Source organism: Drosophila suzukii, chromosome 2L, assembly GCF_043229965.1.
Source record: "Drosophila suzukii chromosome 2L, CBGP_Dsuzu_IsoJpt1.0, whole genome shotgun sequence".
NCBI lineage: Eukaryota > Metazoa > Arthropoda > Insecta > Diptera > Drosophilidae > Drosophila > Drosophila suzukii.
The window spans coordinates 11395315-11413699 of NC_092080.1; the positions used below are offsets into that span (position 1 = coordinate 11395315).

Consider the following 18385-nt stretch of genomic DNA (forward strand, 5'->3'; position numbering starts at 1 on the left):
TCGCGCGTTCGGAGCAAAAGAAATAGTAAAATGATCAAGATCCAACGGCCGCCCAGAGCAAATAAGATTCGCAATTGCCGAGCAGTTGCAGAGTGCCATGTGTGAAGTGTGCCAGCAGTGGGAAAATGCGAATGCCGAAGGACAATAGCAACAATGCCAGTTCGATACATACACACAGTCGAGGGCCGATGAAAAACTGGTATATAAAAGACGCCAAAAGCTTGCGAAAAAGAGAGCAAACGCGCCCCTAACTTGGCTGCAGGATAATAAAACGGCGATACAGAACCAGGCGACGATTCTAGGGGGCAGGATAAACAGCAAGCAAACCGTCCGTGATGTCACAACAACACCCCCATCACGCCCACCCCCACCACTACGCCCACCACTACCCGCCCCCTGCTACGCCCATGTCCCTGCAGCAACAGCAGCAGCTGCAGCAAACGCAGCAGACGCCGCAGCAGCAGCAGCAGCAGCACGCCAATTGGTACTCACATGTTGCTTCCTACCCCACACCCCACTCGGCCTTCGGCCCCGCCCCCGACCCATCCTGCAAGGCCACCAGTAACAACAACGTCATGGGTGGGGGAGGAGGAGGAGGAGGCTATGGGCCACAAGGGGGTGGTGGCACGCAGGGTTATTATGGCGCCGCTGGCGGTGGCCTCAATGTCAGTGGGGCGGTGGTGGGTGGTGGTGGGCCGAGCTACGGCCTTGGGGCCAACACAGTGGCATATGCCCACAACCAACTGCTGCAGTACCAACAGCAACAGCAGCAGCAGCAACATCAGCAACTTCCACAACATCTAAGCCAACAAAGGTCCTATATGGGCCACAATATCATGACCGGCAGCTATCCCTATATCAAAAGCGAACCCATGGAGGCGTTTCAGCAGCCTCCCAATCCCATGGCCCCGCCCCCGGCACCAGAAATATTGATAAAATGTAAGTTAATTGCTAATGGGAAGTAAATAAAATATATAATCAGTTAACTTCATAAATAATACACACCGCAATAAGTAAATAACATTGTTTAAAGCAATAGTAACATGAATACTCCCTTTTTTTGTGTATACTTAAAGTGATTCGCTGAGAACTTTTAAATGTATATTATTAAAAACAAAGTAGCAATATACATAATCCGATTAAATTAGGTAGACAAATTATTCAAATTACAGATAAATTTAGGGAATACACACAAACATTATTTAATAATCCCTTATAAAAAGCCTGTAAAAATATTACAATGTAAAATCCCTTGTAATGACCTAGGCAATTCAGAAAAGGTTAGCGCAAAATCCATTTTCGCCATAGAAACAGATACAGAATAAACGCACCACACCAAACTAAGTTGGGGCCATTTTCCTATAAGTAGCGTAATTTCAGCTCCATTTTGGCGTCGAATCAATAAAACGTTTATTGAGTTTCGCTGAGGTTTGGCGCTTGTTTCGTTCGGATGGTTTTCGGATTCGGTTTTCTGTTCCACCGCTCGTCAACCTACGGCTCTGTATCTGTATCTCTGCTCTGTTCGGTTCCGTATCGTACAATTTTGTTCTGTTTGCGCGTCTCTCGGTATGTGCGAAAGTACGGTTGTCAGTATGTATCCATTTAGCAAATGTATACTCGGATAGATGCTTTATACTACCGGCGTAACCCATTCAGTTCGATTCGTACGCACACATACCCATCGTATTACCCAATAAGTGTGCATATCATCTCCCTCTTTCAGTTTTTGGAATGGGTTGTGGGGGACTGTCTTCCAAGTCGCATCTTATGTAACGTTCTCCCATAGACTAACCTACAAATTATTGGTTCCGCCCCGCACCGCCAATTTAATGGGCGTATGGGCGTGGCAGAATCCAGAGAGTAAAACAAATATTATAAGGTACGCACAAAATACAACGCCCTCTTAAAAGCATTGATATAAGTTATATAAGTTTTATCATATAACTATAACTAGTTAGTTCAATATGTTTTATGAATCGGATTTTACCTATTTATTCTTTGATATAATCCATTCAAAAACAAATATCAGGGTGAAGCGAAAATCAAATTGATATTAATAAAACATGCAAAGAAACGAAATGTAAATATACTTTTATACTCAAGTATTCTAATCTTTTATTCGTCAATTAATAAGTCCAGAAGCATTTCATTTAAAAATCCCTTTTGTATACATAGTTCAAATGTTCAAAGGCCAAGTTGTTACCATAAATAATATAAATAGATTAAATATCTGTTTGTCTGCAGAGCACTCTGTTATCTATCAATTTGATGTAGAAGCAATTCATTCTTATCAGCATGCAAAGGGGAGTTCAAAATACAATTCGAAACCATAGAAACAAACAAAGGGTACATAATTTTTCATCTGCGCGAAGTTTCCCGAAACATTACATTTATATTAAAAATATTAAAATAAATAAAGAATAAATAACTTATTACTTGGGTAAATATTACATAAAAACAGAGTTATATAATAATAAAACAAAACACTTTTGCAATACTGTGATCTTATACAAGTTTTGCTTTCGAATTTAAGCTATTTTTAATAACTCATGGAATTAATCAATTAATATTTCTTTTTTAACAGCGGAACCCATTGACGAACATTCCTACAAGTCAAACTACATAGACGACAACACTCCATTTGCGGACTTTAGCAAGTTCAGCGAATTCAGCGAGGACATGTTGAGTCCCAAAGTGGAACTGACCGTCAAGAATGAGTCCTACGGAAGGGTGAGAGTAATAAACTTCTTATCAGACAAAATATCTAATTATCATTTCTCCATTTCAGAATACCAGCAGCTTTCTGCGCCGCAAGCAGCAATTGGATCGGAGTTCCGAGAGCCTGCCCATTTGCCAGCGCTGCAAGGAGGTCTTCTTCAAGAAGCAGGCCTATCTGCGCCACGTGGCCGAGAGCAACTGCGGGATGCAGGAGTACGACTTCAAGTGCAGCACCTGCCCCATGTCCTTCATGACCACCGAGGAGCTGCAGCGGCACAAGCACCTCCACCGGGCAGACAAGTTCTTCTGCCACAAGTATTGCGGCAAGCATTTCGACACGATCGCAGAGTGCGAGGCGCATGAGTACATGCAGCACGAATACGATAGCTTTGTCTGCAACGTAAGAGGCTTTTTTATAAATTGTCTGGAACCTTGTTTCATTGACCGTCCGTCTTGCAGATGTGCTCTGGAACTTTCGCTAGCCGTGAGCAGCTATACGCCCACCTGCCGCAACATAAGTTCCAGCAGCGCTTCGACTGTCCCATCTGCCGCCTGTGGTATCAGACGGCTCTCGAACTCCACGAGCATCGATTGGCCGCACCCTACTTCTGCGGCAAGTATTATACGGGGGTTCAGGCAACTTCTGGATCGCACTCGCAGGCGCAGCAGCATCAGACGAACTACAAGCTGCAGGATTGCCACATGGCCACTATGGAAGGTAAGTTTAATGGCAAGGTGTCATGGTCAAACAAATTGGATAGATTTTTCTAGCGAATCGAAATTTCTTATGTAGACGCTATTGGTGCCCAGTTTGAATTTTTTTTTTAATTACACTTCTTATACCCTACAAAAACTGAACTAGTTGTGCTATGATAACCATAACATTGAATATTTATCTTGCTTATAGACATGCTGATAAGGGTTATATGTTCCTATACAAATGTATACAATTTCATATATTAATGTTTTTTTAATGCAATATCTGTTTTTTAGTGCCCACCGCCCCGCACCACAAATCGAACCCATCCAGCTCGTCCTTGCCGGCCACGGCTGCTCTAAATTCGCTGCTGCAGCAGCGCCAGGCAAATGCCGATGGAGCAGCCATGTTCGCAGCTTCTGCGCTTAAGAACGATGTGAATGTGAAGCTGGAGCGCAGCTATAGCAACTCGACCAGCGAGTCATCCTACAGCGTTCAGGAGAGTAGCTACAATAATGCCTATGGAAGCGACAGTTCAATCCATGGAGGAGCGATCGCTGGACCCCAGGCACACTCATCGACGCTGGACGACTCCGAGGACGCATTGTGCTGTGTGCCACTGTGTGGAGTGCGAAAGAGCACCAGCCCAACGCTTCAGTTTTTCACGTTCCCCAAGGACGAAAAGTACCTCAACCAATGGCTGCACAATCTCAAGATGTTCCACATACCCGCCGCAAGCTACGCCAATTTCCGCATCTGCAGTATGCACTTCCCGAAGCGCTGCATCAACCGCTATTCGCTGTGCTATTGGGCGGTGCCCACGTTCAACCTGGGTCACGACGACGTGGCCAATCTCTACCAGAACCGGGAACTGACCAACACCTTCACCACCGGCGAAGTAGCGCGTTGCAGCATGCCGCACTGTACCAGTCAACGTGGTGAGAGCAACTTAAAGTTCTACAACTTCCCCAAGGACATCAAGAGCCTCATCAAGTGGTGCCAGAACGCACGACTTCCCGTTCAGGCGAAGGAGCCGCGTCACTTCTGTAGCCGGCACTTTGAAGAGCGCTGCATCGGTAAGTTCCGGCTGAAGCCATGGGCAGTGCCCACCTTACATCTGGGAGCCCAATATGGCAAAATCCACGACAACCCCAAGAATCTGTACGTGGAGGAGAAACGCTGCTGCCTCAACTTCTGCCGCCGGAGCCGATCCTCTGACTTCAATATGTCGCTATATCGTTTTCCCAGAGATGAGGTGCTCCTGCGACGCTGGTGCTACAATCTTCGCCTGGATCCGGGAGTGTATCGCGGCAAGAATCACAAAATATGTAGCGCCCACTTTATCAAAGAGGCTTTGGGTCTGCGGAAGCTATCGCCGGGTAAGCTTTGAAAGAATTAAAAATGTCGAAAAAGGCAGTTAGTGTAATAAATATTTTCATATTTCAGGTGCTGTTCCCACGCTCCACCTGGGTCACACTGACACCTTCAACATCTACGAGAACGAGCTGTGGCCACCGCCAACGGCTACCAACAGTCACAGCAATGTCCTCCAGCAGCACCAGGCGCAACATCACCATTCGCAACACTCACTGCAACAGCACCTGCACAGCAAATCATACCAGCGTCACTCAGCGGCGTCAACGTCATCCTCGGCCAGTTCGACCTCTCACTACGTTGATCCTGAGTTGACGTCCTCTTACCTGGCCATGGGTGCCGGTGGATCCTCGGCGATGAACGCCAGCGACAGCATGGACATCTGCTGTGTACCTAGTTGCGAGAGCAAGCGACACAACAACGAGAACATCACATTCCATACTATACCGCGCCGACCGGAGCAGATGCGCAAGTGGTGCCACAACCTAAAGATACCAGAGGAAAAGATGCACAAAGGCATGCGGATCTGTAGTCTGCACTTCGAGCCTTACTGCATCGGCGGTTGCATGCGTCCATTTGCGGTGCCCACCCTCAATTTGGGTCACGACGAGGAAGATATTCATCGGAATCCGGACGTGATTAAGAAGCTTAACATCCGGGAAACATGCTGCGTCGCAGTATGCAAGCGAAATCGAGACAGGGATCATGCCAACCTGCACCGATTCCCAAGTAATGTGTCGCTGCTGACTAAGTGGTGTGGCAATCTACAACGGCCCGTTCCGGATGGCAGTAAACTTTTTAACGACGCCATCTGTGAGGTGCACTTCGAGGATCGGTGCCTGCGCAACAAAAGGCTGGAAAAGTGGGCGGTGCCTACACTGATCCTTGGCCACGAAAACATCCCATATCCACTTCCAACACCGGAACAGGTCACTGAGTTCTATTCTCGACCCACTGCTCCCAACAATGGCGAGGAACAGGGCGAGTGCTGTGTGGAGAGCTGCAAGAGAAATCCCAGTGTGGACGACATAAAGCTATACCGGCCTCCGGAGGAGGCTTCCGTGTTGGCCAAATGGGCGCACAACCTGCAAACAGAGGCTAGTCAGCTTACGAGCATGAGAATCTGTAATCTTCACTTCGAGGCACACTGCATCGGCAAGCGGATGCGACCTTGGGCGATACCGACATTAAACCTGGCCGGCAATATAGAGAATCTCTATGAGAATCCAGAGCACTCGATGCTGTACAAGCGGCGAACTCACACGAAATCCAAGCTTCCGGCTTCCGTAAAGCCCACTTGGGTGCCCAGGTGCTGTCTTCCACACTGCCGTAAAGTTCGAGCTCTGCACAACGTTCAACTCTATCGGTTCCCCAAGCTCAATCGCTCCACTCTGGCCAAGTGGGCGCATAATCTGCAGGTCCCCATGGTTGGCAGTGCCCAACGCCGACTGTGCTCGGCTCATTTTGAGCCACACGTGCTGAGCAAGAAGTGTCCGGTGCCGCTGGCGGTACCTACGCTGGACTTGAACTCGCCGCCCGGCTTGAAGATCTACCAAAATCCGGCCAAGCTGAAGGCAAGCAAGCTGTGTCTGCAGCGCGTGTGCATAGTAGAAAGTTGCCGCAAGACGCGGGCGCAGGGCGTCCAACTCTTCCGGCTCCCACATAGTCCCACGCAGCTCCGCAAGTGGATGCACAACATCAAAACGCGTCCTAGGGCGGCTATGAGGGCTCAATACCGGGTATGCTCCCGCCATTTTGAGACACACTCATTCAATGGCAGGAGATTAAGCGCTGGCGCCATTCCTACCCTGGAATTGGGTCATGACGACGAGGACATCTATCCCAACGAAGCACAGGCCTTTGCGGACGAGCACTGCGTGGTGGAGGGATGCGAGTCATCCAAGGAACAGGCGGAGGTGCGACTCTTTCGGTTTCCCACGGATGACGACGATATGCTATGGAAGTGGTGCAACAATCTTAAGATGAACCCAGTGGATTGCACCGGAGTACGCATATGTAACAAACACTTCGAGGCGGATTGCATCGGACCCAAGCACCTGTACAAGTGGGCTATCCCCACTCAGGAACTCGGTCACGACGATGCCGAGATCGAATTGATACCGAATCCCAAGCCAGAGGACAGGTATGTGGACCCGGTGTTCAAGTGCATCGTGCCCACCTGCGGAAAGACGCGCCGCTTTGACGAGGTGCAGATGAACAGCTTCCCCAAGGACCCGAATCTCTTCCAGCGCTGGCAGCACAATCTGCGACTGGAGCATCTTAACTTCCTGGAACGCGAACGCTACAAGATCTGCAATGCGCACTTTGAGGACATCTGTATTGGCAAGACACGGCTGAACATAGGCTCGATCCCTACCCTCGAGTTGGGTCACGACGAGACGGAGGATCTGTTCCAGGTTAATCCGGCGGAGTTGCAGAGCAACCTTTTCGGACGACAGCGGCGAGTACACGAGGAATCTGGTGGGATAGCCATCAAGCAGGAGTTTTCCGAGTCGGAAGACATCAAACCGGATGTGACAGCCATGACCGATGCCACAGGTTCGAGAACTAGACAGGTGAGTTTCGAGCAGCAGAAGGAGATATGTTATCCAAGACTAACTTTTCTATATTATAGGTAAAGTTCAAGAAAACGCTTTCCGATCTGAAGTGTTGTGTGCACAGTTGTGGACGCAGTCGTATGGAGCACGGAGCACGGCTGTTTCCATTTCCCACCGGCAAGCAGCAACACCTCAAGTGGCGACACAACCTGCGTCTGGAGCCCGACGAGGTGGACCGATCGACGCGGGTTTGCAGTGCTCACTTTAACCGGCGCTGCATTGATGGCAAGCAACTGAGGAGTTGGGCAATGCCCACGCAGCAACTGGGCCACCATGAGCAGCCGATCTACGAGAATCCGAAGAACATCCCGGGATTCTTCACGCCCACCTGTGCCCTGGGGCACTGCCGCAAGCGTCGGAGCATCGACAATGACCTGCGCACCTACCGGTATCCAAGAAGTGAAGATCTGCTTGAGAAGTGGCGGGCGAATCTGCGTCTGACCCCGGATCAGTGCCGCGGCAGGATTTGTGCGGATCACTTTGAGGCACAGGTTCGGGGCAAACTAAAGCTGAAGACGGGAGCAGTGCCCACTTTGAAACTGGGTCACGATGAGGGGTTAATCTACGACAATGAGGCTATAAAGGTTGGACTGACCGAGGATGAGGAAGGCAGCTCTGAGTTGCCGCAACTGAAACCTAAAAAGGAGCTAATCGATGAGGAGGAGGAAGACATGGAGGCTGAGGAGGAGCACAATGACCAGGATAATGAAGATGAAGATGAGAAAGACGACCACTACTTTGATCCGCTTGAACTGGTCGAGACCTTTGCCGAACATCCAAGCGATGATGAAGCCGAATATCGTCGGGATGAAGAGGATGATCGAGACGAAGAAGAGGACTTGGAAGAAATGGATCACTTCCTGCCAGACACGCCGCCGACTCCTCCAATCGTCCCACTGCGTCGAGAAAAGCCCGCCAACAATGTGACACCCATTTGCTGCCTGAAGCACTGTAGGAAGGAACGTACTGCCTTTCACCTTCTCAGCACCTTTGGTTTTCCCAAGGATCGCCAGCTGCTGCTCAAGTGGTGTGCCAATCTTCATCTGAATCCGGATGACTGCATCGGCCGGGTTTGCATAGAGCACTTCCAGTCTGAGGTACTCGGAACTCGAAAGCTTAAGCAGAATGCGGTGCCCACACTTAATGTGGGACATAATGAGCCACTTAGATACTCGTGTAATGGAATGGATCTGGATCTGGAGCAATCACAGCCACAGCACTCGGTTTTTCGGCTTTGGAGCCTGAAACACTGCCGCAAGAGGAAGCTAACAGAGCCGCCGGATATTCGACCAAGCAAATGGAAGACAGCGGAAGTTCAGATGATGCAGAGATTGAAGATGGAGATTCAGGTAGAGAGGAAGATCAAGATGGAGATGCAGATGGAGAGGGAAATAAAGACGGAAGCGAAGACTCTAACGAAGAATCAGAGGGAGAGTAAACCGAAAAAATGTTGCATCAGCACCTGCGCAAAAGAGGAGGATAAGCAATTATTGCCACTGCCTGAGGAGCGAAATCTTTTGAGAAAGTGGCAACACAACCTAAAGCTCTCTATGGACACGAAATTCAGCGATGTTCGAGTATGTCTGGATCATTTTGAGGATGAAGTTGTGCAAAATGGAATGCAGTTGGAGCAGGCAATTCCCACCTTAAAGCTTCACCAAAACAGTTGGAACATCTACAGAAACAACGGAGCTTGTCTGGTCGCAGACTGTGAAAATTCTTCCTCAAGCTTAGTGGATTTGCCTGAAAATATGGTAATAAGAACCGCCTGGGTGTCCCACCTTAATCTGCCTCTCGGCAGTGATGGTCTCCTATGCGGCTCCCACTTCATGGAACTGTATGAACAAGTGGAATTGGTCAAGGTTCTCGCAGCAAAGGATTTGGAGGATTTGCAGTGGATTGCTGACGAACTCAAATGCGCTGTGCCTGGTTGTTCCTCCAAAAATGTCAAGGACCTTCAGCTCACTCAGCTTCCAGATAAGGAGGAGACGCTTTTCAAGTGGCTACATAATACTAAGATAGCTTACGATCATTCGAGGCATAAAAGCTATCGCATCTGTGTGCGCCACTTTGAGCCAGCGTGCTTAGAAGCGGATTTTCTAAAACCTTGGGCTATACCAACCTTGCATCTGAATCATGAGGGCAAGATTCACTTAAATCCCTGTCAGCAAGATCTTGAGTCACGCAGTATGACTCCCAATAGCAATGCAAGGCTAACTCCACTAAGAATTAAGACAGATCTCGCATCTCTGAGCAGTCCCTGCGCGAGTGCAAGTCCCAGTCCTCGAGGCAGGATGAGGATATGTTGTATTCCCACATGTGGACAGTTTGGAAACAGCCAAATACGGCTCTACCGCTTCCCCACCGAAGAGCAGGCCTTGCTCCGGTGGCTGGTGAACACCCAACAGCAACCCCGCCTTGTGGATCCCCAGGAGCTTTACGTGTGCCAGTCCCACTTCGAACCCGATGCCATTTGTAAGAAGCAACTTCGCAGCTGGGCGGAGCCCACATTAAACTTGGGCCACGATGGCTATGTTATCCCCAATGCCAAGCACAACGGAAACATCGCTGGAGGGCAGGACACTGAGCAGGCGATGAGGTTTATCCGCGAACGCTTTTGCTCCGTGCTGTCTTGTTTCCAGGCTGAAGATAGTGGAATAAGGCTTTATGAGTATCCAAAGGATATGGCAACGATACGAAAGTGGGCAGCCGCCTGCAGACATCGCTCGATGCAGGCCAGCAGCCATGGGTTCAAGGTGTGCCAGTCTCATTTTGCCCCGGAATGCTTTCATCCGGACACTTTGGATTTGATTGACGGATCAGTTCCCACTCTGGAGTTGAGCAGAGATGACATTGAAAAACACTGTTTGGTGCCCGGATGTGTGAAGGACGCAACTGGCGACCGACTCCGCTTCTACAAGGTGCCAAAGAACGCTGCTCATCTGGAAGCTTGGAGCAACAACCTGAAGATTAATTCCCTGGACCTCGGTCAGGGAGAGCAGCTCATCTGCGAGCGCCACTTTGAGTCCTTTTGCTTTGGTGCCAACAGGGGATTACGTCCTGGAGCGCTTCCGACTCTTTTGCTTGGTCATGACGAGCAGGTGGAGATGTTACCCAATCCCGAAAATCTCTGTCAAAGTAAACCTGAGGTGTGCTGTGCCCCTGGATGCGGACGTGTACGGCAGCTCGGAGACGCTCAGTTCAGTGGATTTCCGAAAGTATTGGCGTTGGCCGAGAAGTGGATGTATAATCTTCGTCTGAGAGTTACTAAGGATCAGCTAGGCAGGCTGAAAGTCTGCAGTGCGCACTTTGAGTCCTCTCTCTTTGACAAAAGTGGATTAATCTCGGGTTCGATACCCACCCTGGAACTGGGACATTCCTCTCCGGACTTTTTCCAGACTGATCTACAAAATCTGGGCAAATGCTTAAAGCTTTCCAAGCGAGCCTTCATGCCGGATGTCGATTGCTGTTATCCTGAGTGCAAAGAATTCTCTAGGAACCTGTCTTACACTCTGCCCCCTGAGGAGAACCTCCGAAGAGCTTGGCTACGACATTTGGACATCGAAGAGCCGGCTAATGGTGTCGGCCAGCTTTGTCCGCTGCATTATGTGATTCTCTATGAACTCAGTGTTAAAAGCTTTCCAGAGCACGTTCCAAATAGATTCCTCGAAGATAATTACCATTCTGCTCGAAGCAATCGGCGCGTAAAAATAGTTAGTTGCGCAGTCAAAGGTTGTGATATGATCAGGCCCCGGGATAAAGTTCTGTTGCACGGATTGCCGCAAAGAAAAGACATCCTAGAGATGTGGGTGGAAAACGGCCAATTGGAGATGACGGAACAGCAGCATCAATACATGCTCAAGGTATGTCGCAACCACTTTGAGTCACGCTGTTCGTTTGATGACCGCAGGCTGCATCCCTGGAGCGTACCCACTCTGCACTTGCCAGCAGATCCCGTGCATCAGATTCCCACCAAAGAGGAGTGGCTCGAGATGACGGCCAAACTGACCCAGGAAGCCGGGACAATCAAGCAAGAACGGGTGGAGGAATTTCAGGAGGAGGACGAGTGTGACAACTCTCTGTTAGAACCCATTGTAAGAATGGAGCATATAGAGTCCGATGAGGAAGACTCGGAGATGCAGGCTCTGGAGGTGCTCCTGGAGGTTGGTCATGTTGAGCGGATGGACAGCTACGAGAAGGTGGACAAATCCTATAACGAACTCGCCTCCATTTACCAACATACTGGCATTCGGAACCAGTACAATGCCAACCACTGTGCCGTTGAGGGATGCGAGGTGACTGTTGAGGACGTGGATGGGACCATAAAGCTTCACAAATTCCCCGCCTCGTCGGAGGCTGCTAGGAAGTGGATGCACAACACCCAAGTTGACATGGACGAGAAGTTCTGGTGGCGCTATCGCATTTGCAGTTATCATTTCGATCAGGAGTGCTTCCAAAGCGCCAGGATAAAAAAGGGGGCGATGCCCACTCTACTCTTGGGACCTAAGAGACCGGACAAGCTGTTCGAGAATGAGTTTGCCATACAGGATATGGAAGAGCTTATTTTGCCTTTGCCACAAGTGACTCTGCCAAGTGAGCATAAGGAGGAGACCGTTCGAGAGGTCACCAAGTTATGCCTGCCGACGCCGGCTCCGCCTCAAAAGTCCAGCAAGTTTTGTCAGATTGAGGGATGTATGAATCACCTGACCACTGAGAACATGACGCTGCACAAGTTCCCTCATTCCGAGGACATGTGCCTCAAGTGGCAGCACAACACACAGGTGCCATTCGATCCCTTTTACCGGTGGCGCTATCGCATCTGCAGTGCCCACTTTCATCCGGTGTGCCTGCTCAATATGCGACTAGTCCACGGCAGTGTGCCCACGCTGAAACTGGGAAGCAAGGCTCCCAGCGAGCTCTTTGACAACGACTTTGAGGCCATAAACCTTAGGCTGGACAAGAGGTCGGGAGCGGAGTCAGGCACCTTACAGATCAAGGAGGAAAGGGATGATGATGAAGACTCTATGCTGTTCTTAGAGCCAGAGTTGCAGCTGCACGAGGACCAAGAGGAGGAGGATGCGACACCTGTACAAGTATCGTTTAGCCAGTCAAACTGGAAAAGCCATCTTCGTCTTCCTGTTAAGCAAGAGAAAATTACTTACAACCAGGTGAAGTCCGGATACGATAAGTGCTCGTTGGCTCATTGCCAGCGGCAGAGATCGCAGCATGGCGTCCACATCTATAAGTTTCCTAAGTCGAGGCGACAGCAAGACCGTTGGATGCACAACCTCCGCATCCGTTACGATGAGCGGCGTCCCTGGAAGTTCATGATCTGCAGCGTTCACTTCGAGCCGCACTGCATCAGCCTGAGGAAGCTGCGCCCCTGGGCAGTGCCCACGCTGGAGCTGGGCGACAATGTGCCGGAAAAGATTTTCACGAACGAACAATGCCAGGAGCTTACAACTGATCGCAGTGAGGCCGAAAGCGACGGCGGCGAGGAGGAGGATGGCCTACAGGAGGACGAGGAAGAGGAGGATGGCCTACAGGAGGACGAGGAAATGGAGCCGGAGGTTCGCATCAAGCGAGAGCGACGTTCCAAGTTCGATCCTTGGCCTCCTGGCACGGTTCCGCCGTGGAAGGTCAAGCAGTGCTGCCTCCCGTACTGCCGCGCCTTCCGTGGCGAAGGCATCAAGCTGTTCCGGCTGCCCAATAACCGCACCTCCGTCCGCAACTGGGAGCTGGCAACGGGCATGGTCTTTAAGGAGACTCAGCGAAATACGCGACTGATCTGCAGCCGTCACTTCGAGCCCGAGTTGATTGGGGTAAGGCGTCTCATGCGCAACGCCATTCCCACGCGACACTTGAACCCCCAAGAAGGAGCTTCTGTCGAAGTTAAGAAAAAGCCAAATCCTCCTGTCCCCATTGCAACGTGTTGCATGGCTGACTGCCATCACAATGGAAATGTTAAGCTCCACAAGTTTCCCAGTGGTAAGTAAGGCACTAAGCTAAAACAAAATTTAGATGTTTAATTAAAAAATTTTATTTTTATTTTTAAAGATCCATCGCTGCTTAGACAGTGGTGCCAAGCACTCAGGCTCACGGATACTCAGAGATACCGGGGTAAACATATCTGCTCGGTCCACCTGCCCACCGACAAGACGATAAGATGCGTTATCTGCGAGGTGGACAACGTTCAGCTGCCGATGCTGGACTTTCCGGAGCAGCGCAATCAGCGCGCCAAGTGGTGTTACAATCTCAAGATCGAGGCCATACCAAAGTGGGACCGCTCCAAACACATCTGCTGTCGTCACTTCGAGTCGCATTGTTTTGCCCAGCCTGGTGAATTGCGTCCAGGTGCGATTCCCACGCTGCATTTGAACCACGACGACACGAACATATTCCTCAGCGACTACGCCACTGGTCCGACCAGCAATCGGATCAAGGACGAGCCCATGGACAACGACGACATGCTGCTGGTTTAGTCTATCCACAAGGAATCATTTTAGTCTAGTTTTAGCTGTACCATTTTATAGACCTTTTTGTACATTCATTGTACCATTGCCACATCACGTCTTCTAGTTTTACCATGTAGTCTCTACCGGTGATTTTAATGCGTTATTAATTTGTAAGTGGCTTTAGGAGAATATGCCATACAAAGAAACAAACACAATGTTCCTTAAGTTTTTGTTTTTACTTTTTATACATACGTACTTTAACTGTGAAAGAAATGTGTTTAGTTTCCATGATACATATATAAACTATAGATACATACATATTATGTAATATCCTTGAGCGTATATGTGTAGACATGTAGATGACCCAATAATAGATGGAGGTTTTCTAAATATACAAATTACTGAAACTGAAGCTAACCGATTTTAAGATAGTTTGTCCTAACTTGGGTCTTTCCTTTATGGGAGAGGTTTTGCAAATTGGATATAAACCATAAGAAAAATAGAAAAAGCGAAATTAAAAGCTTAGCAAGAAACTGTAATTTTTAACAACCCTAATATTTATGTTTTTAAACATTGTCAATTCCAATTTTAAATTCGGCGGGTTTTTTGTATATTCATTCACGATGAATACTAATCGTATAAAATATGACAAAAAGTATTCATCGTATAAAAGGAGGTAATCGAGTTGGCAGGTCTTTGTTTAATTCTTAATTGTTAAGAAAACTGGGAAAATATAATTTCTACTGAGAAAACTACTGTTCAACGGTCTCTGCAGTGGATCTCAGTCGGGAACAAGAACCTCATCTCAATAATTTAGGCCTAAAATAATGTAACAGTGGATAGTTTAGCAGCTCAGAACTTAAAATGGAACAAGGGGAGGAGGTCCTTGTAAAGGTGGAGCCTCTGGCAGAAGAGGAATTCCTTTCAGAGGAGTGTCAAATAGAACAAGATATGGATATTCTAGTTAAAGAGGAACCCAGAATGTCGGATGAAAATCCATCGGATTTTGATTATGTGCAAGTTGATGAGGACTCAGAGTCCTTGTACATAACGAGCGAATTTAAATATATTTCGGGACTCCGTAAAAACTCAAAATTACTCTTTTTAACCAGTACAAAACATTTGTTCAAAATCAAAAGCAAGACCAAGACTGTTTCGCGTTATGTTTGCTATGTAGGAAATTGTAACGTGTCTGCCAAAGTTTCAAACCATACATGCACTCTGTCCAAAAATTGCCGCCACAATCATGATCCTCCAGAGGCATTAATAAAAAATTGAACCTGCTCAATGCCGTAAAGAACCAGTGCGAAAAAAACCTAGAAAGGAAAGGAATTAAGGAAATTTTTGAAGAAGAGTGCAAAAAAGCTGGGGAAGCAGGATCCTTGGTGAACTTCCTAAAGATTCGAAGACAGCTTTTTAAAATGCAAAGTAAAGGAATGCCCAGCAACCCCACATCACCGCTCGAAACAAAATTGCTATTTGAAAACGAAGAGTTCCTGACTGAATAAGGCATATCCAAGGCCCATTTTATCGGCAAACAATTTTGGAAGACAATTTAGCATATACTATTTTTCTATCACCAAGTATTTCAGAAATTATAAAAAACAATCCAGGCAAACGTTAGTACTCTATTGATGGCACGTTTAACACTGTACCTTCATGTGGATACAAAAACTTAATTGTTGTCCATTTTCACTTTATGGATCACGTAAGTAAATGGCAATTGCTTTTTGAGCATGTTGTAAAATTTTATTCTTTTGTAGACTTATCCCTTCATCTATATCTTGTTGTCGGGAAAGTCTAGAGAGGCATATGAGCATGTTTTTGGCTTCATAAACCAACACATTTTTCAATTTGAAGCGGCCAGTTTTCTGACTGATTACGATTCGGACCTTCGTAAGGCGTTAACTGCAATATTTCCAAAAGCGACTCTAAATAGTTGTTGGTTTCATTATTGCCAAGCTTTAAGACAGAAAAGTATGAGTATTAAAACCTTTGCATGTACTATCAAAAGAAATGTTAACTGCTACAACTGGTACCAAAAATTTCAAAGCCTATCATTGGTTGATCCAAGGCACATAGAACCAATGCGTGCGACTTTAAAATTAGACCTCTTAAATTTGCCAAAGGAGAGCCATAAAGAACTTCAAATATTTTTGAAATATTTTGAGGAGGAATGGATGATTAAGGTGAGCAGATGACTATAACTACAGAAAAATATAAACTGTTCTTAAAACTTTTGTAGATTACCCTCATAAATTTACTGTCCATCGTCAAGACATGACCACAACAATTTCGTTGGAGTCCTTTAACACAGTGCTTGGGCGAAAGCTAGAGAAACACTGCAGATTTTTGAAATTCCTAGAAGTAATACGAGATGAAGATCTTACTGCATCAACAATTCTGAGTAACACTGCTAAAGAACTGCTGATTGTTTTTACCGAAAAAGGCATGGAACAATGGAGTAGAAGAAATATAATTCAGAAAGTAGTTAATGAGCAAAAAATATCGCTTGATGACTTTTTTAAAGAAATCGTCAATAAGGATAATGTTTATAAGGAAATGGAGCCATTGCAGTGGGACTCCAATATGGAAACCACCGAAACGGATTCCGACAATGGGCAGGATGAAGAGGAGTGCGATGAACCCGAAGCTGGACCTACCCCAATGGTAGACGTCCTTAAATGCGTCATATGTAATGACAAGCCTCGGGATGTGGCTTTGATGCCATGTGGTCATTTTAAAATGTGCTCAAACTGTCTTAACGATATTACATCGAAAGCGAAAACAAATGACTCTTCATTGGTCTGCCCATGTTGCAGAAAACTAGTTAAGAACCACATTAAAATAATACAATAAAAAAAATCAAAGCTCGTTTTATGTTAAATTAGGGAAATGTATAGCTTCATTGTGCGAAAATAGTTAACACTAATGTTTAAGATCATAAAACCTTTTTTGTTTATACATATTTTAACGTTAAAAACAGTGGGGCTTAATATAATATCCCGGTAATCGGTATCTGTACCTATGTTATATATTCGGAAAAACAAGTTGGCTGAGGAAGCACTCAGCAGACTTTAATACCGACGCAATAATTTAAGTGCCGTCGTGCAGTCGTACCTTGCTGAACAAGGTAAAAATGTAATAAATTAAAGAACTATAGACGTATAATTTATCTATACATCTATAACCTTCACAGTGCGCTCGTGGGTCAATCATATCATACAGTACATTATCATCAAATGGAACAAGTTGTGGTGATAGATGAACCCTTATCGGACCACGAAGACAGATCCAAGTTAAAGTCGTTACTATGTTTTTAATTTCTATTTATAAATAAACAGGTAAGTTTATTATAAATTTGTGTATTGATTTCATATATGAGCAATTTTTCTTAATAAATGTGTTTAATGATTACTGCACATGCTTTTTAAATCTTGAGTTTGACTATGCTTCGGAAAAATGATTTATGCATATGCAGATTTATATGCAGCGACTGCAGTTGCATATTATTAAATGATAAGTAAATCAATATCTAAAAGTTCTGCGTGGAAGGTGCTATTAATTGACTTAAAAACCAAGTTTACAACTTTAATTCAAAATCTTGAACATGGTGCAGATAAAAAATAATAATATACCTGTATTTACTTTAGACGTTATTTAAACTTAAAATGTATATTAAACTGCAAGTTTTTTAAGAATCACGTTGAATTATACTACAAATTATGTTTTACTGTCAGAACTACCTATATAACCTTAACTACCAGGGTCTGCAAACCAGGTGCTACTGCTTTCCCGCCTCGTTCGTGGAGGATCCATCTTCGGTATGAGGATAACTGGCGTCCAGGAAGAGATTGCGATCCGATTTGTTTGACTGATGTGTATCAGGTAATTTGATTAGAGGGGGTTGGGATGAATAAAGCAACCTCACTTACCTCTCGGTACTTTTGCAGGTAAATGGACAGTGGCTCCACGTAGTTGTCGAATCCCAGATTGCTAAAGGCCACCAGTAGGTCGTCCCCGTTGACTGTTTTCCGGTTCTCGGCTACGCTGCGTTCGATGGCCTCGCTGCTGATGAAGGATATGAACTCGGAGACGCACTCCTGGATGCACTCGCGTGCGTCCTTGGCAATCTTGCCGTTCTGGGGCACCGGCACCTTCATGATCTTGATGATGTTGCAGATGGGCAGGAAGCGGTCCTGTTCCCGCAGCATAATCCCTCCATCCTGTTTGTCCGATTCGTCTGCAGTGGGAGACAAAAAATTAAGAGTACTGGTAAGCATAGATGGTTTCCCTCTAACCACCGGACGCCTCGTCCTCCTCTTTGACCAGCATGTCGTTCAGATACTGTTGCGAATCCTCGCTGTTGCTCATATCTCCAGATTTTCCTTGATTAGCTTAAATTATTTGGTTTTGTTTACTTTGACCAGAAAATATTGTTGTTGCAACCTTTGTTTTTGCATGTACGGTCATACTGTGCACAAATTGTTGGTGGTGGTTAAACGCACCTATCGATATGCATA

The 18385-nt window shown here is 46.6% G+C and overlaps 2 protein-coding genes across 3 annotated transcripts; one reads left to right on the top strand and one right to left on the bottom strand.

The window, feature by feature from the left end:
• Window positions 1–39: 39 nt before the first annotated feature.
• On the top strand, window positions 40–14274 carry LOC108016282 (uncharacterized). 2 transcript variants are annotated; one of them, XM_017082918.4, is made up of 8 exons: window positions 40–939; window positions 2585–2730; window positions 2789–3118; window positions 3178–3436; window positions 3712–4794; window positions 4862–7365; window positions 7425–13395; window positions 13465–14274. In XM_017082918.4, the coding sequence occupies exons 1-8, from the start codon at window positions 336–338 to the stop codon at window positions 13887–13889; spliced, it is 11322 nt and encodes a 3773-aa protein (XP_016938407.3). In that variant the 5' UTR covers window positions 40–335; the 3' UTR covers window positions 13890–14274. The 2 variants fall into 2 exon arrangements, with proteins under 2 accessions (XP_016938407.3, XP_065720099.2); XM_065864027.2 differs by lacking the exon at window positions 40–939 and adding an exon at window positions 1749–1879.
• Window positions 14275–17174: 2900 nt separating this feature from the next.
• On the bottom strand, window positions 17175–18350 carry Nf-YB (nuclear factor Y-box B). The gene is made up of 3 exons (XM_017080971.4): window positions 18164–18350; window positions 17798–18105; window positions 17175–17736 (listed from the first exon to the last, which is right to left on the bottom strand). The coding sequence occupies exons 1-3, from the start codon at window positions 18234–18236 to the stop codon at window positions 17647–17649; spliced, it is 471 nt and encodes a 156-aa protein (XP_016936460.1). The 5' UTR covers window positions 18237–18350; the 3' UTR covers window positions 17175–17646.
• Window positions 18351–18385: the final 35 nt, after the last annotated feature.